The sequence below is a fragment of the Somniosus microcephalus genome, chromosome 11 (genome assembly GCF_052327205.1).
Source record: "Somniosus microcephalus isolate GS21.2 chromosome 11, FLI_Smic_1.0, whole genome shotgun sequence".
Lineage (NCBI taxonomy): Eukaryota > Metazoa > Chordata > Chondrichthyes > Squaliformes > Somniosidae > Somniosus > Somniosus microcephalus.
Genome location: NC_140997.1, coordinates 157,667,768 through 157,691,162, shown reverse-complemented (window position 1 = coordinate 157,691,162; position 23,395 = coordinate 157,667,768). Strand labels below are relative to the sequence as shown.

General features: G+C 47.1%; 1 protein-coding gene across 1 annotated transcript in view; it reads right to left on the bottom strand.

The window, feature by feature from the left end:
• The window catches only part of lmcd1 (LIM and cysteine-rich domains 1), a 99,699-nt gene extending 76,919 nt beyond the window's left edge, over positions 1 to 22,780 (bottom strand). The window contains exon 1 of the mRNA XM_086001377.1: positions 22,563 to 22,780. Coding sequence (XP_085857503.1) covers positions 22,563 to 22,589 — 27 coding nt within the window. The 5' untranslated portion in view covers positions 22,590 to 22,780. The remainder of the gene's footprint in view (positions 1 to 22,562) is intronic.
• Between the last annotated feature and the right edge of the window lie 615 nt (positions 22,781 to 23,395).

Below are 23,395 nucleotides of genomic sequence, written 5' to 3'. Positions count from 1 at the left end.
AACATAACCCAATCCCTTCAAACTCTTCCTTCACTCCTCAACAGACCCTTCCAGACCTTGCACAAGTGTTCACCTCCGTGACAAAAAACCCCACAGAAAACCAGAAAAAAGTTGTGGAAGCAGCTAGGGGTCAAATTAAAAAACAGAACCTCAAGGGTAATAATCTCTGGATTATTACCTGAGCCACGAGCGAATTTGGCTAGGACAAATAAAATTAGAGAGTTAAATGCGTGGCTCAAAGACTGGTGTGGGAGAAATGGGCTTTGCTTCCTGGGACACTGGCACCAGTACTGGGGCAGGAGGGAGCTGTTCTGTTGGGATGGGCTTCACTTGGCCAGTGCTGGGACTAGAGTCCTGGTGGATCATATAACTAGGGCTGTAGAGAGGGCTTTAAACTAACTAGTGGGGGGGAGGTTCCTAGAGAGCAAATAATAAAAATGACAACAGAGAAGGTCATAGACTTAGGTAGCAGTGGGGAAATTAAAAACCAGAGCGTGTCAGGAAGGGGCAGAAGGTATGGAGTAAAAGGTGAAGTAATAAAAAGGGCAAAAGTAGGAACTAAGTGTCACAAAACATATTTGAAAGTTCTCTATCTGAATGCACGTAGCATTCGTAACAAAATAGACGAGTTAATGGCACAAATAACTACATATGGGTATGATCTTGTGGCCATTACAAAAACATGGCTGCAGGGTGACAATGCCTGGGAATTAAACATACCAGGTTATTTAACGATCAGGAAGGACAGGCAGGAAGGAAGGGGAGGTGGGGTGGCTATGTTAATAAAGGAAGGAATCACTGTAATACAGAGAAATGATAATGGGTCAAAAGATCAGGATAATGAAACAGTTTGGGTGGAGATAAGGAATAATAAGGGGAAAAAAACACTAGTGGGCGTAGTCTATAGGCCTCTGAAAAGTTCCAACTCTGTTGGACGGAGTATCAATCAGGAAATAGTTGAGGCTTGTAATAAGGGAACATCTATAATTACGGGGTATTTTAACTATCATATTAATTGGACAAATCAAATTGGGCAGGGCTGCCTTGAGGATGAGTTCATTGAGTGTATTAGGGATGGGTTTCTTGAGCAGTATGTAACTGAACCGACCAGGGGGCAAGCAACCTTAGATCTGGTCCTGTGTAATGAGACAGGATTAATTAAAAATGTCCTAGTAAAGGATCCCCTTGGAATGAGTGACCATAACATGGTTGAATTCCATATTCAATTAGAGGGTGAGAAGGTTGGATCTCAAACAAGCATGCTAAGCTTGAATAAAGGAGACTATGAAGGTATGAGAGCGGAATTGAGTAGAGTGGATTGGGAAAATAGATTAAAGGGTAAGACGATACATGATCAGCGGTGTACATTTAAGGAGTTATTTTACAACTTCCAAAAAATATATATTCCACTGAGAAGAAAAGGGTGTAGAAGAAAAGACAGCCATCCGTGGCTACGTAAAGAAATTAAGGATAGTATTCGACTAAAAACAAGGGCATATAAGGTAGCCAAATCTAGTGGGAGGATAGAGGATTGGGAAAACTTTAAAAGACAGCAAAAAATAACAAAAAGATTGATTAAGAAAGGGAAGATAGATTATGAAAGTAAATTAGCAAAAAATATAAAAACAGATAGTAAGAGTTTTTATAGTTATATAAAAAGAAAAAGGGTGGCTAAAGTAAATGTTGGTCCCTTAGAGGATGAGACCGGGAAATTAATGGTGGGAAATATGGAGATGGCAAAAACACTGAATGAATATTTTGTATCAGTCTTTACAGTAGAGGACGCTAAGAATATCCCAACACTGGACAAACAGGGGGCTATAGAGGGGGGGAGGAGCTAAACATGATCAAAATCACTAAGGAAGTGGTACTCGGTAAAATAATGGGACTCAAGGCGAATAAATCACCTGGACCTGATGGCTTACATCCTAGGGTCTTGAGGGAAGTGGCGGTAGGGATTGTGGATGCATTGGTAATAATTTTCCAAAACTCCCTGGACTCAGCAAAGGTCCCGGCAGACTGGAAAACTGCTAATGTAACACCCTTATTTAAAAAGGGCAGTAGACAGAAGGCTGGAAACTATAGACCGGTTAGCCTAACATCTGTGGTAGGTAAAATTTTGGAGTCCATTATTAAGGAGACAGTAACAGGACATTTGGATAAACATAATTTAATAGGACAAAGCCAGCATGGTTTTATGAAGGGGAAGTCATGTTTGACAAATTTGCTGGAGTTCTTTGAGGAAGTAACATATAGGGTGGATAAAGGGGAACCAGTGAACGTAGTGTATTTAGACTTCCAAAAGGCATTTGACAAGGTGCCACACAAAAGATTATTGCTTAAGATAAAAAATCATGGGATTGGGGGTAATATTCTGGCATGGATAGAGGATTGGCTATCTAACAGAAGGCAGAGAGTTGGGATAAATGGTTCATTCTCAGACTGGCAATCAGTAACTAGTGGTGTTCCGCAGGGGTCAGTGCTGGGTCCCCAACTCTTTACAATCTATATTAACGATTTGGAGGAGGGGACCGAGTGTAACATATCAAAGTTTGCAGATGATACTAAGATGGGAGGGAAAGTAGTGAGTGAGGAGGACATAAAAAACCTGCAAGGGGACATAGACAGGCTAAGTAAGTGGGCAGAGATTTGGCAGATGGAATACAATACTGGAAAGTGTGAGGTTATGCACTTTGGCAGGAAAAATCATAGAGCAAGTTATTATCTTAATGGCAAGAAACTGGAAAGTACTGAAGTACAAAGGGATCTGGGGGTCCCGGTGCACGAAACTCAAAAGGTTAGTATGCAGGTGCAGCAAGTGATTAAGAAGGCCAATGGAATGTTGGCTTTCATTGCTAGGGGGATAGAATATAAAAATAGGGAGGTATTGCTTCAGTTGTACAAGGTATTGGTGAGACCGCACCTGGAATACTGCATACAGTTTTGGTGTCCATACTTAAGAAAAGACATACTTGCTCTCGAGTCAGTACAAAGAAGGTTCACTCGGTTAATCCCGGGGATGAGGGGATGGACGTATGAGGAGAGGTTGAGTAGATTGGGACTCTACTCATTGGAGTTCAGAAGAATGAGAGGCGATCTTATTGAAACATATAAGATTGTGAAGGGGTTGGATCGGGTGGATGCGGGGAGGATGTTCCCGATGATGGGTGAAACTAGAACTAGGGGGCATAGTCTTAGAATAAGGGGCTGCTCTTTCAAAACTGAGATGAGGAGGAACTACTTCACTCAGAGGGTGGTAGGTCCATGGAATATGCTGCCCCAAAAAGCTGTAGAAGCTACATCATTACATAAATTTAAAACAGAAATAGACAGTTTCCTAGAAGTAAAGGGAATTAAGGGTTACGGGGAGCGGGCAGGAATTTGGACATGAGTCTAGGTTCGGATGGGACATGGCCCTGTGGGTAGCGGAGCGGGCCCAGGGGCCGTGTAGCCTGATCCTGCTCCTATTTCGTGTGTCTAATTCTGTTAGATTCAGGAGATGGTTCTGTGATAGTAGATTGGCGGTTAGGATCAGATCAGCTGGACCGGGAGCCAAGTAGTTCAGCAAGTACAGGAGCGATGGGCAGGCGGGTGGTGTTGCGAGTTAGGATACGGGCAGCAGAGCTTTGAATGAGCTCAAGTTTACGGAGGGTGGTAGGATTTGTACATCATACATTCCACACACACTCCACAAATTTCACACATCTTTACCAAATCACCACATGGAACTGCAACACTCCTCCCTAGCACCACGTATAACAAAGACAGGCCTTCACATCAATGCCAATGTTATTCAAATATTAGCCAGCGCTCCAATGCAAGATGACATCGGGCCTGACTGTCCTGCGAGCTTCTTTCCTCGTCGTTGAGCTGCCAACAGTTCAACCTTTTACAAAAACAGAAAATGCTGGGAAATGGGATGGGGGATGGGAAACAGCAAGTTAATGTGGAAAGAACAGACAAGTTAATGTTTCGGGTCTGCACCCTTCTTCAAAATGAGAAAAAGAGGCAATCAAGCGTATTAATATAAATCAGAAAAAGGAGGGGGAAAATATATAAATGATCATTCTCCTCTCAGTTTTGAATATATTTATTGTTCTCTCTCCCCTTTTTCTTGAGTTAATATGCCTGTCTGCCTCCTTATTTTCCAGTTTTGAAAGGCCTACACCTGAAACGTTAACTTGTCTGTTCTCGCCACAGATGCTGACTAACTTGTGTGTTTCCGGCATTTTCCGTTCCTGTTTCAGAATTCCAGTAAATGCAGTATTATTTATTTTACTTCTATTCAACCTTTTGTTTTGCTTGCCAACAGGTAAATCCTATAAGTAGAAAAATGTTTACAACAGTGAAGTTTTAAGAAGCTTCTTCCCAGACATAACAAAATGTCTCCTCTCTGTCAGTTCTCAGTTGTTTATGGACGAGGGAAGTCGGAGAATTACAGTGTCAGAGCACCTTCAATAAGTCGTAAAAATCACTGTCTCTGAAATGGGCTGTACACAGAACATTAGCTGTGCAATGACTGTAAGAGTAACTTAACACTAATAACCACAGGTTCCAACAGTAAAGACACTCAGGCCAAAACAAGCTTTCTTCATCTAATTGGAGCTTGTCTTGTTTCGAATGCAAGCCCAAACTGTACTGGCCACATTCTCGTATGGTGCTAGCTTACGGTTTTTTATTTCACATGTTAGCTGCACAGAAGCAGTAGTTCTGCTCTGGTGGAAACTGCTTTGATGAGGAAATGGGTAAATGTCTGGAAATAAATTAGCACTTTTTCTACACAAAGAAAATGTAAAATATGAGTTAGGTGTCCAAGATTGTCAGCTCTAGTTCCAAGTAAATCCGTTTGTAGATTTAAAAGGGCCCTACCTTCATGGAAAGACGGGAAAGAGGGAAAGACTTGCATTTATTTAGCTCCTTTCACAACCTTAGGTTGTCCCAAAGCACTTTCCAGCCAACTAAGTACTTCTGAAGTGCAGTCACTGTTGTAATGTAGGAAACGCAGCAGCCAATTTGAACACAGCAAAGTCCCACAAACCGCAATGTGATAATGATCAAATCATCATTTTTAGTTATTTTGGCTGCGCTATAAATATTGGCCAGGACACCATAGGAACAGGAGTAGGCCATTTAGCCCCTCGAGCCTGTTCCGCCATTCAATGAGATTATGGCTGATCTGTGACCTAACTCCATATACCTGTCTTTGGCCCATATCCCTTAATACCTTTTATTAACAAAAATCTAGCAATCTCAGATTTAATATTGACAATTGACCGAGCGTAAACTGCCGTTTGCGGAAGAGAGTTCCAAACTTCTACCACCCTTTGCATGTAGAAGTGTTTCCTAACTTCACTCCTGAAAGCCCTGGCTCTAACTTTTAGGCTATGTGCCCTAGTCCTAGACTCCCCAACCAGTGGAAATAGTTGCTCACTATCTACCCTATCTGTTCCCCTCAATATCTTGAAAACTTCGATCAAATCACCCCTTAACCATCTCAATGCCAAGGAAAACAACCCTAGTTTGTGTAATCTCGCCTTGTAACTTAACCCCCGGAGTCCATATATCATTCTGGTAAATTTACACTGCACTCCCTCCAAGGCCAATATATCCTTCCCAAGGTGTGGTGCCCAGAACTGCTCACAGTACTCCAGGTGTGGTCTAACCAGGGCTTTGTATAGCTGCAGCATAACTTCTACCCTCTTGTATTCTAGTCCTCTAGATATAAAGGCCAGCATTCCATTAGCTTTTTGATTATTTTCTCTAATCAAACATTTTAACAATCTATATACATGGACCCCTAAGTCTCTTTGGACCTCCACTGTTTCTAGCTTTTCACTATTTAGAAAGTACTCCGATCTATCCTTTTCAGATCCAAAGTGGATGACCTCACACTTGCCTATATTGAAATCCATTTTCCAGTTTTGCCCATTCACTTAATCTATTAATATCTTTGTAATTTTATGCTTCCATCTTCACTATTTACAATGCCACCTATCTTTGTGTCATCGCAAACTTAGATATGTGGCTCTCTATCCCATCATCTATGTCGTTAATAAATACAGTGAATATTTGAGGCCCCAAAACATATCCCTGTGGGACACACCAGTCACATTCTGCCAATTAGAGTACCTACCCATTATTCCTACTCTTTGTCTCCTGCCGCTCAACCAATTTCCTAACCAGGTTGATAATTTGCCTTCAATTCCATGAGCTTCAACTTTAACTGACAGTCTCTTATGAGGAACAACTCCCCTGCTCTTCTTCGAAATAGTGCCATGGGATCTTTTATGTCCACCTAAGAGGGCAGATGGGGCATCAGTATAACATCTCATCCGAAAGACAGCACCTCCAACAGTGCAACACACCCTCAGTACTGCGCTGGAGTGTCAGCCTAGATTTTGTGCTCAAGTCTCTGGAGTAGGACTTGAAACCACAAACTTCTGACTCAGGTGACTGTGAGCCACGGCTAACACAAGATAGTGAACAACTTAATGCAATTGGTTTTGCTAACGCACAGTGCAATAATTTAATGCATTTTAGGTTTAAGTACATCACCATGGGAACTACACACAATGCATCAATACAAGCATTATATATTGGCTCCTCACAAAAAACAGTAATGGATGGTACAGGGGTATGGGTAGTGGAATGAATTACCATATTGTCCTATCGGTTCTCTGGGACATGGGTGAAGTCCAGTCCAGAATACCTCCACTGCCTTTAGAGCCCTATGTGAAGCAGGATTGGATACCCTATTGATTTGTTCCAAGTAGAACATGAGAATTTTTAGAGAAAAGGAAACATCATTAGTCCCAACATGATCTTCCTCTTTTGATGGATCTCAAGCCCTTATTCCAAGATTTACCTTGTCCATCAGTCCTTCTACTCTCCAGAAACACATACAATACCTCCTGAACCCATTTATTCTTTCCACTTTAATGGCCTCCCTTGGTAACTTATTCTACAAGCCATGATGTGGAGATGCCGGTGTTGGACTGGGGTGGACAAATGTAGGAAGTCACACAACACAAGGTTATAGTCCAACAGCTTTATTTGAAATCACAAGCTTTCGGAGCGCTGCTCCTTCGTCAGGTGAAATGAAGAGAAGCATACGGGCACAGCATATATAGTCAGAGAAAACTGCCAGATGATTACAGGTAATCTTTCTAACTGCCCTTTATCACACCTCGGCAGAGAGATAATCACAGCAATCAAAAGGTGTGAATGGTGTCCAAACAGGTCAGTCAGGAAAACATTACATCAAAGAACAACGCGATGGACACCTACAGATGCTGAAAGACGTCCTCGTAAGAATGGGATATGATGCTCAACTCGTCGATCGACAGTTCCGATGGGCCACAGCGAAAAATCGCATAGACCTCCTCAGAAGACAAACACGGGACACAAACAACAGAGTACCCTTCGTCGTCCAGTACTTCCCTGAAGCGGAGAAACTACGCCATGTTCTCCGCAGCCTTCAACATGTCATCGACGACGACGAACACCTCGCTAAGGCCAACCCCATGCCTCCACTACTCGCCTTCAAACAGACGCCTAACCTCAAACAGACCATCATTCGCAGCAAATTACCTAGCTTTCAGGAGAACAGCCACCACGCCACCACACAACCCTGCCACGGCAACCTCTGCAAGACATGCCAGATCATCAACACAGATACCATCATCACACGTGAGGACACCACCCACCAGGTACATGGTACATACTCATGTGACTCGGCCAACGTTGTCTACCTCATACGTTGCAGGAAAGGATGCCCCGGAGCATGGTACATCGGTGAGACCATGCAGACACTGCGACAACGGATGAATGGACACCGCACAACAATTGCCAGGCAGGAGTGTTCCCCCCCAGTCAGGGAACACTTCAGCAGTCAAGGACATTCAGCCTCCAATCTTCGGGTAAGCATTCTCCAAGGCGGCCTTCGAGACACACGACAACGCAAAATCATCGAGCAGAAACTGATAGCCAAGTTCCGCACTCATGAGGACAGCCTCAACCGGGATCTTGGGTTCATGTCATGCTACATGTAACCCCACCTGACGTAGTCATCCAGACTCGAGTCGTCGTTGGCTTGTTCTCTCTGCACAGATGCGGCCGGACCTGCTGTGATTTCCAGCAAAGTTTTTTGGGTTTTTTCTGTTTTTCATACAGACCCCAGCATCTGCAACATTTGACCGCTTGTGACCCCACCTCATTGTTCTTTGATGTAATGTTTTCCTGACTGACCTGTTTGGACACCATTCACACCTTTGATTGCTGTGATTATCTCTCTGCCGAGGTGTGATAAAGGGCAGTTAGAAAGATTACTTGTAATCATCTGGCAGTTTTCTCTGACTATATATGCTGTGCCTGTATGCTTCTCTTCACTTCACCTGACGAAGGAGCAGCGCTCCGAAAGCTTGTGATTTCAAATAAAGCTGTTGGACTATAACCTGGTGTTGTGTGACTTCCTACATTTATTCTACAAGGTCATTGTTTTAGTGTAAATACTTTTTGTCTGATTTCACTTCTTACTGCTACTTTTCTAGGTTTTGAACTTTTGCCATCTGACATTTCAACCCTTCTCCAGTGTGAACAACTTGCCTGGAACAACTTTTCCAATCCTGTTTGTGACCTGGAAAATTTTGATTAGGTCACACCAAAATCTCTCCTTTTCCAAAAAAAAGCCCAATTTCTTTAACTTTTCCACGTAACTTAAATTCCTGGTACCAGTGATTTGTTGCCTGCCTCTATACCATCTCAAGGGCAATAACATTCCTCAAGGGCAATAACATTCCTCCTACAATTAGGTGATTAAAACAGCACAATGTACTCCAGATGGGGTTTGACCAATACCTCACATGCGACCAGTACGTTAATGACCCTTTTCAATATAAATTGTATCTCAGCACTGAGCTATGGTTTCATAGATGTATCCACTATAACTCTGAATTGCTTTCCTAATCAGCATACTACAATTGACACATGCTCCCTCCTTTGGCTCCTTACTTATTATTTTACACTTATCCACCTTGAATTAATTCTGCATCATGTACCACAAACCTGTTTCTACGTTTGTCCAAGTTAGTCATTTTTTATTAAAAATAGCAACGGTCCAAAGACTGTCAACTACTAGGAATGGGATGCATAGCAAAGAGTGATACCATTTGATATAAATTGGCAGTGTCACTCAGAGGCCAAAAGGGTAGCTGGTATGGGAATCAGATCCAGTAGGAGATGTTGTTTGTCGACTGGATTAATGCAGACTGTTGGATAGAGTATCTGATCCATGCTCCAATTGACTTTAATCCTTACACTAATGCATAAAACAAAAGTGCTCCATTACAGTTCCTCTATCCATGTTGCAGAGGAATGTCCATGCTGATGCCCCCCCTGGGTTTCTGCCATCTCTTTCACTCTGTTCCTTCTTCATACCAATGATCTCCTCCACTTATCATCTAACTGTATCCACCCTGTTGCTGATGATTCAACTCCACACTCATCAACTTCCATTAGATTATGTGCCCCAAGTGCACACAATTCCCATTCCTCTTGCAGTGCAACTGTTGTATCATTACATCTTAACCCCCTCCATGGTGGGCTAATTAAAACCTTACTTCTTTCAATTCTTCAAAGGCAGAGTTTCTTCACAACCTTGCAAGTCCAACCAGCAGGTACTACTGAAAATGTTGAAACCTTCACCTTAGTCCTCCTTTATCCATTGCATCCTAGCCTTGACAACCTCTTCTGATATCAAATGGAACTCCAAAATCTCCTCCACTGGTAACGCTCTCACCAAATACTCAGTTTCCACTTTTCCCTTCAGCAACAATTAATTCTCTATAAAGTTCAAGTCTATCCAATATTTGAATACTGCTCCTATGTCATAATATCCTCTCACACCCCAGACAGGATGCAAGAAAAAGCTCACCACCTCATAAGCAACCCCTATGTCACCTCCAGTCTGTCTGTCTGTCTCGATTTCATCAATACTACTACGGTCATGCCTCCTCTTAGCTTTCCTAAATTGGTGATTCTAATCTTCACATGTGCTGTCCTACATGCTCTTCCTTCTCCCTGCATTGTCACCGCATTGAAATCAGGACTCCTTGCAACACCCCTTACTTAACTGATTTCTTCTCGGTACCTCAAAGCAGTGGAATTCTTTACCTCACTTAGTCTTCCCTTCCTTCTACAATCTTTTAAACTTGAGATTGACTTCATCTAATCACATCTTCTTGGTAAACCTCATTTTCTCTCCTTTTTTTGAACCTCTGTCGTGAACTATGGACCTTGACCCTTCACCTACGCTTCTCAATTAAAAACAAAAATGCCAACATCCCTCACTTTGCTGAGTACGAGTTTATCCCTGGCCCCAATAATAGACTTTGAGAAGTAAACATTGCCTGAAGCTTGAACGATTCTTAGGGCTGCTGTCAGTGGTTAGCCCACCAGCAAGACAGATAACTGCTGGTAAATTTCTGAATATTCTGAATATAAAAGCTATGGTTACACATAGACAGTGGATGATCCACACTGCTTCCAGCGCACTGGCCTGCCCCCTCTGTCCCTCCCTAACAGCACTGTGGGAGTACCTTCACCACACGGACTGCAGCGGTTCAAGAAGGCAGCTCACCACCACCTTCTCAAGGGCAATTAGGGATGGGCAATAAATGCTGGCCTTGACAGCGACGCCCACATCCCAGGAACTGCACTAGCCACTAAATATTGCTGAGTGGCTGTTGCAGATAGTGGAGCAGATCTCCAGTTCACCCCCAACCCCTGCCCTCCATTCCTTTTCCTCCACCTCCAGTCTGAAGTACAATGGTACCAGTTTAATAAAAAGGCAAGCCCTGTGTGATCAGCTGTTCCATCTGGGGTCCCAACAAGCAGAGAAAGGATGAAGCTCAGCACACCTGTGGCAGTCAGCTCGACTCCAAACAGACACGGTCAAAACTGCCACGTAAATGCCATAAAATGCACACATTTGACCGCTTCAGGCAAACAAAACAGTTGTTTTATTCGTGGGCTATTAATGTTGATAAACTATTTTTGATGATTTATGCAAAACCAGCCGAATACAGTGCTAGCTAACTTCTGATTCAATAAGTGCTTTGTTATGAGGCGAGTGTTACGAATTCAGCAACACTCACCCAGTGACCAGCATCACTCACCCATCACTACAAGGTGACAAAAGGGTGCTTTGATAATAATAGCTAGAACTATGCAACCGAATCCCGGCCGCTAAACAACGATCTCCCCTGGGTCCTAAACCCCTAAATATCAAAATAATACTGTCAAATGAATGGAGGATTTCCACAGACAGGTGCAGAGGGAAGGTTCTAGTATGGACCAGGTTTAGCTGTGTTCTTGGCCTGCAGTTACACAGTGAGCCGTGGCTCCCGAAATGCGTGCAGAATGAACGCTATGCTACTCCATCATTCACCACCGACATGCATTCCTGACATGTTCACTTTCACTGATATGTGCATTCACAGCCAGGAGTCTGCTCACAAGCAGAAGGTGTGCGAGAGATACTTCACACGGAGATCTCTTCAACTCACTATTCACAACTTGAACATTGCTGCCATGTCTATGGTGGTTCTTGATTCCGCCCCCACCCCCCCCCCACCTCTTACACTCCTGTACAGAGGAGCGTTCTTTAACCTCGAGGGTCCAACCTCTGTCCCTCCACTGTCATAACCTTCTTTATTTTATTGATACTATAATATGGTCAGTGCTTCTCTGAACGCTCCTTTCTTGCTCTCCTGAGCTCTAAATATGTCACTGTGGCGACACGCCACCACTGGACATAATCCGCTCATGGCGGCACGGACAGTTTAAGCAGACGCCCCCAGCCGGGGGCCCTTTCCTCCAGCAACTTGTTTCCCGCAGGGTCAGGCTGCCGGGAGCACTTCCTGTCTGGGGAGTATTTTAAGTGGATGCGCGGGCTTTTCCAGTTCCTCTTTGCCATGAGGTTGATTAAAGCAGTTGTGTTTTACTAACTCTGGTCTCGACTCCCACGTTTGCCGCGGTATCTCAACACTGGTGACCCCGATGCTCAGGACGAATCCTAAGCTAGCATGGCGGATACAAACACAGTCACGGTTAAACTACCGGACGTTTGGGAGAACCTGGCCGAAGCCTGGTTTGTTCAAGCTGAGTCCAGATTCCGGCTGAAACACATTACAGTCGACGCCACAAAGTACGACCACCTCGTCTCCTCTCTCACCTACGCCACAGTCCCCAAAGTTTGGACAGCGCTGCAGGATCCACCAGTGGAAGGCAAGTACGAACATCTGAAGGCTGCGCTCCTTAAAAAATTTCAAACGTCCTCTTACCAGCGCAACTGCCAACTCCTTGACCTCCCCGGCCTTGGTGATGCTTCACCGTCGGATCTGCTTTCCCACATGCTGTCCCTCTCGGACGACAAAAACACCGGCGCCCTCTTTCGCACGCTTTTCATTCGGCAGCTCCCCGCCAGCATCCGCCTGCTCATTGTGGAGTCTGACTCCACGGACCTGAATGAGATAGCCGAAAAGGCCGACTGGCTGCTCTCTGCGCAGTCCGCTCGCGACGTTGCGCCCGACCTCACGGCAACGACCACGCGGTCTTCCCGGCCCACTAGGCCCGACCGCCCTACCACTCTGGGTCACTGTTACTACCACACCCGTTTTGGCACTAGGGCCCAACGCTGCACGCCACCGTGCACTTTCAAACCCCCCCCCGCACCGGCCCCCGCGATGGCCGCGGGGCAAAAGGGGCCTCTACTGTACGTCACCGACGACAGAACCAACCGCCGATTTCTGTGCGACACAGGGGCCCAGCACAGCATCACCTCCGCCTCCGCCCTTGAAATCCAACGCGGCGCACGGGGTATCACGCTGGCCGCAGCCAATGGCTCTGACATCCGCACATATGGCACCCGCATGGTCACGCTCGACCTCGCAGGCCGCCGCTACCGCTGGGAGTTCCTCACAGCCAGGGTCCTCTGCCCACTCATCGGCGCCGACTTCCTACGCGCCCACGGCCTCCTTGTCGACATTCCGAGGCACCGCCTCGTCGACATCAACACTATGGCCCCCATCCCCGGCGCATTCACCCCGGCCCGTTCGGCCGGCCTGATGACCTACTGCCTCGCCAGAGTGACAGATGACTACTCGGCACTTCTAGCCGAGTTTCCCGCCCTCACTAACCCGACCTTTTCGGCCAAAGCCGCCAAATACGGTGTGGAGCACTATATCCCCACCACCGGCCCCCCGGTTTCTGCCCACGCCCGCAGACTCAACCCGGCCAAGCTGGAAATCGCACGGGCCGAGTTCACCACCATGGAACAACTCGGCATCATCTGCCGCTCCAGCAGCCCTTGGGCCTCGCCCCCCCACATCGCCCCCAAGCCCGGCGGAGGCTGGCGCCCTTGCGGGGACTACCACTGCCTCAACGACGCCACCACCCCCGACCAATACCCGGTGCCACACATCCAGGACTTCTCGGCCCGACTGGCCGGACGAACCGTCTTTTCCAAGGTCGACCTGGTGCGCGGTTACCACCAAGTCCCCGTACACCCCGCGGACATCCCCAAAACGGCCGTCATCACCCCATTCGGCCTGTTCGAGTTCCTGAGGATGCCCTTCGGCCTCAAGAATGCAGCCCAGGCTTTCCAGCGCCTTATGGACTCAGTCCTCCGGGACCTGAACTTCCTATTCATCTACCTAGATGACATTCTCGTGGCCAGCTCCTCCAAACGGGAACACCTCGAACACCTTTGTATCCTGTTCGGGCGCCTAGCCCAACACGGGCTCATCCTCAGCCCGGCGAAGTGCCAATTCGGCCTAACTGAGATCGATTTTCTCGGTCACCACATCACCCCTGCTGGGGCCGTCCCCCTGCCCAACAAGGTGCAGGCCGTCCAGCAATTCCCCCGCCCCAAAACCATCAAGGGCCTCCAGGAGTTCCTCGGGATGGTGAACTTCTACAACAGGTTCATCCCCAGAGCTGCAGCCCTCATGAAGCCCCTATACGACTCCCTCTGAGGTAAATCCGGCAAGATGGACGTAGCCTGGACCACTGACACGTCAGCCGCCTTCGACGCCACCAAAAACACGCTCGCCGACGCCACCCTGCTCGTGCACCTGAGGGCCGATGCCCGGGTCGCGCTCACTACCGACGCCTCCGACCACGCGGTCGGTGCCGTGTTCGAGCAGTGGGTCAATGGCGCGTGGCAGCCACTTGCCTTCTACAGCCGCCTGCCTTCTACAGCCGCCAACTGCGCCCCCCGGAGGTCAAATACTCTACTTTCGACTGCGAGCTTCTCGCGCTCCACCTGTCGGTCCGCCATTTCAGGTTCCTCCTGGAAGGCCGCCCCTTCACCGCGTACGTGGACCATAAGCCGCTCACATACGCGATGGCCAAGCACACCGAACACTGGTCCGCTAGGCAGCAACGCCAGCTCGCGGCCATGTCCGAGTTTACTACGGACATCCAGCACATCTCCGGTAGAGACAACGTTGTCACCGACTGCCTTTCCCGTCCCGCCATCTGCGCGAATCACCTCGCGGTCGACTACGCGCAACTAGCAGCGGCCCAGCTCACGGACCCAGACCTCCTCTCGGTGGCTACCAGCCTGCCAGGGCTACGCCTAGCCAAGGTCGCGCACGGGCCTGAAGCCACGGCAGTCACTTGCGACGTCTCACTCGGCCAACCCAGGCCGGTCGTCTCTGCAACCTGGCACCGCCGCATCTTCGACACGCTACACGCGCTCTCCCATCCGGGTGCCCGCGCATCCGTCAAACTCCTCTCCCAGCGTTTCGTCTGGCGCGGCCTCAGCAAAGATGTTCGGACTTGGGCCACCTCCTGCCTCGCCTGCCAACGGGCTAAGGTACAGCTACACACAAAAGCACCCCTGGGAGACTTCGAGGTACCCAGCCGCCGCTTCGACCACGTACACGTCGACATCGTCGGTCCTCTGCCGCCATCGCAAGGCCAAACTTATCGCCTCACGATGGTCGACCGCTACACACGCTGGCCTGAGGCAGTGCCGCTGCCCTCCACCACTACAGCCGACATCGCCAGGGCGTTCGTTAACACCTGGGTCGCAAGGTTCGGCGTACCAGCCGACATAACCTCCGACAGAGGTGCCCAGTTCACCTCCGAACTCTGGACGGCCACAGCACGCAACCTCAGGGTGACGCTCCACCGAACCACGGCGTACCACCCGCAGGCCAATGGGCTGTGTGAACGCTTCCACAGGTCACTCAAGGCCTCACTCCGCGCCGGTCTGCAGGACAGTACCTGGAATGACCGCCTACCGTGGGTGCTACTAGGCCTACGCACCGCGGTCAAGGAAGACCTCCAGTCCTCGGCAGCAGAGTTAGTCTACGGACAACCGCTGCGCGTCCCAGGCGAATTCCTTCTGGAGGCCACCACGCCTTGGTCGGCCGAACAGCAGCGGCTCAACTCTTTCTCTTCTGCTCAGCAGTTCGCCCCACTTCCGGTCAACTGACACGGCGAACTCGCACCGCACGTCCCGCCAAACTTACAGCAGGCGCGCTTCGTCTTCGTGCGACACGACGCGCACCGCGGGCCCCTGCGACCCCCGTACGATGGACCGTACGAGGAACTACAAACTGGGGACAAGGACTTCAAGCTGCGACTCGGCGACAGGGTCGACACAGTCTCCATCGACCGGCTCAAACCAGCACACACAGAACCAGGGGAACAGGTCCCCGTGGCCCGGCCTCCAACTAGAGGCTGTCCCGCCAGCAAGCCAGCACAGCCGGCGGCGAACCGCCCGGCCCCACCAACTAGACCGGCGACCACTCAGAGCCGCTCCGGCAGAACCATCAGACCACCGTCATGACTCGTCCACTCCTCCTAAGCGGATTCTGGGGGGAGCTCTGTGGCGACACGCCACCACTGGACATAATCTGCTCACGGCGGCACGGACAGTTTAAGCAGACACCCCCAGCCGGGGGCCCTTTCCTCCAGCAACTTGTTTCCTGCAGGGACAGGCTGCCGGGAGCACTTCCTGTCTGGGGAGTATTTAAGTGGATGAGTGGGCTTTTCCAGTTCCTCTTTGCCATGAGGTTGATTAAAGCAGTTGTGTTTCACCAACTCTGGTCTCGACTCCCACGTTTGCCGCGGTATCTCAACATCACCTTACATGTTCTTCCCCTTCCCTACAGTCTTGAAATCAAGACTTATTGCATAGCCTTTTACTGTAACTTATCTTTCCCTAGGATCTTTATCTTTCTTACAATCTTTAGGTTTTTAAAACTTACAATGATCATTACCTACCCATCATTACTTCCCTTTTACTCTTCTCAACCTTGGTGGTGTCCTGAGTTATTAGCCTTGACCCTTCATCCTGATTTCTCAATTTTAAAAAAGTACATTTCCGCCTTAAGTGTAAATAGAGATTTATAACTAAAATAAAAACAGAAAATGCTGGAAATACTCAGCAGGTTGGGCAGCATCTGTGAAGAGAGAAACAGAGTTAACGTTTCAGGTCAATGACCTTTCCTTTTGCCTTGCATCACCATCCCTTTTGTCTCTTAATCTCTTGTGCTTTCCATCCTATCACAGACCTTCCCTTCTGTTGTTTCCTCCCCTCCCCCCTTTCCCTGCCCCTGCACTTGCTTAAAACCTGTTATACCTCTAACTTTTTCCATTTCTAATGAAAGGTCATCGACTTGAAACATTGACTCTGTTTCTCTCTCCACAGATGCTGCCTGGCCTGCTGAGTATTTCCAGCATTTTCTGTTTTTATTTCAGATTTCCAGCATCCACAGTACTTTGCTTTTGTATTAGAGATTCATAACTAACTGTGACAGCTGAAGTTCCAAGTCACTGAAGGGAGCAGGATGAGCCAACACCCCTTTCTCATTCTGAATCTCCTCATACCAGACTGAAGTGTCCTGAAATATCTACACTTCAACACCACGGTGAAGAGGCGTTACATGAATGAAGCCTAATGCTGCAGCTATAACGCATCGTTGGTTTAAATAAGCTCTATATTACCAGCGATAGCCCCCTAATTTCACCCTCAAGTGAGAGGTCACTCCACACTGTACACAGACCACAGAATAACTGCAGACAATGTGGGAGCGGTAGCATTTGGGCTCAGCCTTGTGTGCGTATGTTGGCATGAGCACTCAAGTGTACACCAGTGGGATTCCCAGGCCTGCAACCTTTGGCCACATAATCCAGGTGGACAGTAAATCTCCATGCTGTCTGCCCAGGCCATTCAGAAAATTGTAACTGCATTCATGCGGAATCCTATACTCATCAGATAGGATGTGCAAGCTGCTACCAAATTGGGTTGTCACCTTTAGCCAAGTCCAAAAACCAGACAGGAGGAAGGATATGGTGGAGCTGGGGTGGGGGCTCGGAGCTGCGGGCGGGGGGGGGGGGGTACGGGCGTGCGGAATGGCGGGTTGTGGTGGTGGGAAGACCATGGTTTGAATTTGGATATCTGTTTTGCTGCTGTTGAAAGTTCACAGAAAACCCAAATAATTAATGTCTCTACACCATAGGATACAGAATTCATGTGGAGAAAAAAGTGAACAATTACAAAAAATTGACTTTTGTTGTTTGATTTATATATTTTAGCATTTAGAAAATTGGTGGCAACTATTCTAACAGCATCTGCTGAGCAGTTGTCCTGTCAAGCATCCTGACCTGACCACTACCAGGGTGAAGGCCCAGGGTTACAAAAGAAGGTAAAGGCAAACCGTCTTTGTATCGTCACTCTTGCCCTTGCCTCCTTTCCTTGCTGCGATGTGTAGGGTTTCCTTTTTTACCAGGAGATACTCGTTTATGCTGCCTTGCACTCTCCTTACTCCACAATTTGTTTACTGAGCCGATGTCAACAACAACCCCTGCTTCATAGCAACGGTGCACTAAATTAATCGGAGCGCCTTGAGGGTCCGAGAGTGGCCAGATGAGATAGTTTTCACAGGTGCTTCCGAGGATGGTGCTGGAGGCAGCCATGTCTTTGGCCCATCAGTAGGCTAAGCTGTACAGACCAGCAAAGCCCTTTTGCACTCACTGACCTGTACCAATCTTCCACAGCCATTGGTAATAGCCACAGCCGAATACTTGGCTCTGAGTAACAACTTAAATACAACTGCACACATATAATTGAGGTAGATAGGTATGTAGATAGATAGATAGATAGATAGGTATGTAGATAGATAGATAGATAGATAGATAGGTATGTAGATAGATAGATAGATAGATAGATAGGTATGTAGATAGATAGATAGATAGATAGGTATGTAGATAGATAGATAGATAGGTATGTAGATAGATAGATAGATAGATAGATAGGTATGTAGATAGATAGATAGATAGATAGGTATGCAGATAGATAGATAGATAGATAGATAGGTATGTAGATAGATAGATAGATAGATAGATAGGTATGTAGATAGATAGATAGATAGGTATGTAGATAGATAGGTATGTAGATAGATAGATAGATAGATAGATAGATAGATAGATAGATAGATAGGTAGGTAGGTAGATAGATAAAGTGACAACTCACTTTTGACAGCACTGATAATGCTGTCAAAATAATGATGAGACTAATGGTGCCCGCTGTTATTTATGCGGAAATGGTGCAGCAACTTCAGGTGAGGAGCAGATGCGTGTTAAATGCCAATATCCAAAAGTTGCTGTCTGAGATGTGCCACTCCACTGTTAGCTTCACCAAAATGGCATCTCACTGTCTGCCTCACCATTGAACAGCATCGAATGGCATGAAGTTGCTGTATTTGCATGGTAGATATGAATTAAACTTACCACAGAAAGTTATGTCTTGTCATTTCAAGTCTAAGTACCCTTTTAATGGTGTGATAAGTGTCAATTATTGCCAGGCAACCTCTCTGGCACTGAAAATTAACTATTACAAATGTGGAGTCTCATTCCTTTAGGTATTAATTTCAAATTTTTTACATTTCTTTTTACTTTTCTTTCCAGTCTCTTTTTTCTTTCTTTCAATCCAATCTTTCTTTCCCTCTCTTTATTTCTCTTTCTGTACCTGATTTGGCATTGAATTCACCCACTCTAGTTCATACTTCCTTCTCAGTCCTTGCGTTGTATAGTTCTCAATCCTTCAATCTGATTGGTTAAGGATATACACGGTTCACTGATGTCACTACAAGCCCACTGACTCCCACAGCTACCTGGACTACACTTCCTCCCACCCCGCCTCCTGTAAGGACTCTATTCCATTCTCCCAGTTTCTCTGTCTCCGCCGTATCTGCTCCGACGATGCCACCTTCCACACCAGTGCTTCAGACATGTCTTCCTTTTTCCGCAACCGAGGATTCCCCTCCACCGTGGTTGACACTGCCCTCGACCATGTCAGTTCTATCTCCCGCACTTCTGCCCTCACCCCGCCCCTCCCTCCCGGAACCACGATAGGGTTCCCCTTGTCCTCACCTTTCACCCCACCAGCCTCCACATTCAACGGATCATCCTCCAGCATTTCCGCTACCTCCAAAGTGATCCCACCACCAAATGTATCTTCCCCTCCCCTCCCCTTTCAGCATTCCGTAGGGACCACTCCCTCCGAGACACCCTAGTCCACTCCTCTATCACCCCAAACAGCCCTTCCCCTGGCACCTTCCCGTGCAAGCGGAGGAGATGTAACACCTGCCCCTATACCTCCCCCCTTCCCACTGTCCAGGGCCCCAAACACCCCTTCCAGGTGAAACAGCGATTTACTTGTACTTCTCGCAATCTAGTATACTGTATTCGCTGCTCACGATGCGATCTCCTCTACATTGGGGAGACCAAACGCAGATTGGGTGACTGCTTTGCGGAACACCTCCGTTCAGTGCATAAGGGTGACCCCGAGCTTCCGGTCGCCTGTCATTTTAATTCACCGCTCCATTCCCACTCGGACCTCACCGTCCTTGGCCTCTTGTATTGTTCCACGGAAGCTCAACGTAAACTCGAGGAACAGCACCTCATCTTCCGATTAGGCACTCTGCAGCCTTCCGGACTTAATATCGAGTTCAACAATTTCAGATCATAACCTCGGCCCCTATTACATTTTTTCTGATATTTTTCCACTCCTTTCCCCCCCCCCCTTTCCTTTTGTTTCTCTCTCACACCTGGCAGCTATCTCTTGCCCTGCCAGTACACTTTACACCTAATCTCAGCCTATTACCATCTCGTCTAGCTTCGTATACCTTTTATTGTCTCTTTTACTTCTTCTGTTTCTTTCACTTCTTTTGTCCGATCGCAGCCCTGCCTTCGATCTATTTTCTTTTCTTTCCAGTTTTGAAGGGTTCAACCCGAAACGTCAACTCAAATTTCTCTCCACAGATGTTGCCTGACCTGCTGAGTTTTTCCAGCATTTTCTGTTGTTACCACTGATGTCCCAGATGCCCTGTTTCCCTCGCTGCGCCATTATCAGATCGCACTTTCAGCAACTTGCCACATAAACATTTTTGAAACCTAAACGTGTCTGACTAATGGCAGACACCATTAGATGCCCTGCCACAGCAAAATTTGGGCCGATGACTTACTAAAAACAAATCCCACGTGACTGCTGCAGGCATTGGGATAGAGTAATGACTGCAGTACTTCCATTTATTTGGTGCCTGCTGGCTGTGCAGTTACTTTCCCACACACCAAGTTTCAGCTTCAGATACAAGTGCCTAACAGCCTGAGCTAAAAAGTGGTAAATGGGTAGCGAGCATTCCTGCCCACACACAGCCACTCCGGTTGGTGCCAGGAATGTGTGTTTCTTTAAAATGACTGCAGGAGACAGATCCCAATGCACAAGTCTGTGCAAACCTGGCTCTTGAAATCAAAACAAGTTTAATTTAAACAAAATTCTAGCACCTGTGGTGAATCCATTGGTTTTATTAATTGTGAAAAGCTTATCGAAAAAAAAGCTTTCTTCAACCACCTATTCTGTCAGTTGCACATTTCAATTTACAACAACTTCGACAACAACAACTTGTATTTATATAGCGCCTTTAACGCAGTAAGACGTCCCAAGGCGCTGCACAGGAGTATTGTAAGTCCAAAAATTTGACACCAAGCCGCATAAGGATAAATTAGGGCAGGTGACCAAAAGCTTGGTCAAAAGAGGCAGGTTTTAAGGAGCGTCTTAAAGGAGGAAAGAGAGGTAGCGAGGCGTAAAATATACTTTTGTGACTTTACAACAATGACTCTGATCTCTGAAGGAAAGGAGGACTTGCATCTCATGTTTTCACATACAATAAATTACTTTAAATTGTTGTTATGTAGGTGGACACACATTTTGCACACAAGGTCCTACAAACAGCAAATTAGATTAATAAGCAATTGATCCATTTTTTTGGCAGCGTTGGTTGAAGGGGGAATGTTGTGGGAGAACTGGCTGCTCTTCTATTAGTGCCATGGGATAGGACTGGGCCACTGCCGTGCTTCCTCACTACTGCCGAAGTGCCAACCGAGATTACACATTCAAGTTCTGGCGCGGGGTGAAAGTAGAGGCTGTCAACAGAGACAACGCGACCATTCAATCACCTCTAAAACAACATTAATTAAAGTTTTTAACAAAAGTTTTATGAGAGGATGGAGAAGCGTGACCTTGGATCACAGACTAGAACTTTGGGAAGTGTCCTACAGCGAAACTGGCTGGATTTGGGACCCGAGAAAGCCTCGGGGTCACTGACCGGCTGCAACTAACACTCGTCAGTTTCACAGGCTCGGTCTACCAAGACACCAAGTAACACGGCGCAATCACCGGGACACCTTGGGGCTGTGCCCAACCGTTCCTCCCGGGCCGTCGCTTGCCTTCCAGCGGTCCCGTCGCGGGGACAGAATGAAGTAAAATAGCTTTTCGGTGCGTGAAAACGAGAACCGACCGCCAACTTCTAGCTAACAGATAGATTCAGGAAATCGCTGGTCCAAAGCAAATATTTTGTTTTGTTAACTGCTTGGGAAAAGGGAACTTTTGGCGGCACTCCTCTTCCTGACAACCTGTGGAAAGCCAAGATAGCACCCTTAATGTGTACGATAGCAGACGGCAGCCCTGTGCTCGCAGTCACTGCATAAAAAAGCCTTTCACTTATCTTCAATAGCAAATACTCCCTTTGTGCTAAATGTAACTCCTCTCTCATTCGGGACCACAGCTCGCGGCTGAGAAGGGGCTCCCTTTCCTCCCAGTTTCTCTGAATGTCACGCTGAGGCTGGGAATGATACAATAGGTAGTTTCCAACCCCGTGCAGCAACAGGCAAGGGACAAGCAGGATAGCAAGCCATTGCTGAGATGCTGGTAATAGGGAAAGGGAGTTTGGAGCTGTACCTTGTGATGGGGGCTCTTATAATCACCAAAACCGGTCCCAATAATTAACATTAAAAGCAGCATAAACTGAAAAGAGAAATTAATCCCAAACAAGGTGATGTGAAAGTTAGAATTTTCCCCACCCAATAAATTCATTGTAAAACCTCTTATCCATGAACTAGTGAAACCCGACAGAGATCCTGTCACTTATGTCAACCAGGGGCGAAATGTTGTCCGTAATTAAGTGTCAGGAAAATCCTGTCGCACTTACCTTCTGCATCCCCGTGTTGAGATCCATGTGGAAATTCACACACTGCACCTTTTAAACAGTGGATCAGTTACCGAAATCTTATCTGTTCCCCCCCGCCCCTCTCTACTTTTTGATCCTAAATTTACTTGGCTATCCCGTTTTTCAGAGCTAGCAGTCTGGATGTTTTGTATTTTTGTGTATGTATTGCCACTTGTCGGTTGCAGCTCTGCAGCTTGAGCCCAGAGGTAGTTTTATTTGAGAAGGAGGGCAGGGCTTCTGAACTGCAGGAGCGAATCAGGACGTTCAGCCGAGCTGCTTCCCCTGCCCCGGTAGATGGGAGGCTCGGCTCCTTCCACCCAGTTGGGGAACGCCCAGTTCTCGCAGACCCGACGTCAGGCCGGGCTGTGAGCTCATCTGATTGATCCATTGCAGAAAAATGCTTGATTCATCGCTTGCAACCCCACCACCGTCAGGGAAGAGGGGCTGCTTCCTGCTTCTTCTCATCTTTTCTTCCCTTCCAAGGAAACAATATACAGTAATGCAGACGAGACGTAAACAGTAAACCACAAGCCAAAGAATGGGGGCTTTTTTTTTTAATTCAATGAGAATGACTGAACTTGCATATTTGTGAGTTGGATTTAAATGCCTGTCCCTTGAGTAAAATGCTACAATTAGTAATTCATTTCTGTACAACTCACTTGAGACAGTAGTGAAGGGTAAAGATGTGTGTAGCTTGTGTATGTTTTACCATGTGGCAGGTTGTCTTGGAATAAACATGTTACATCGCCCTTAACGCACCGGACCACAGTGTGGTCGGAATGGGCTTTGTCTGCGTTTTTCTATGTAGTTCCCTA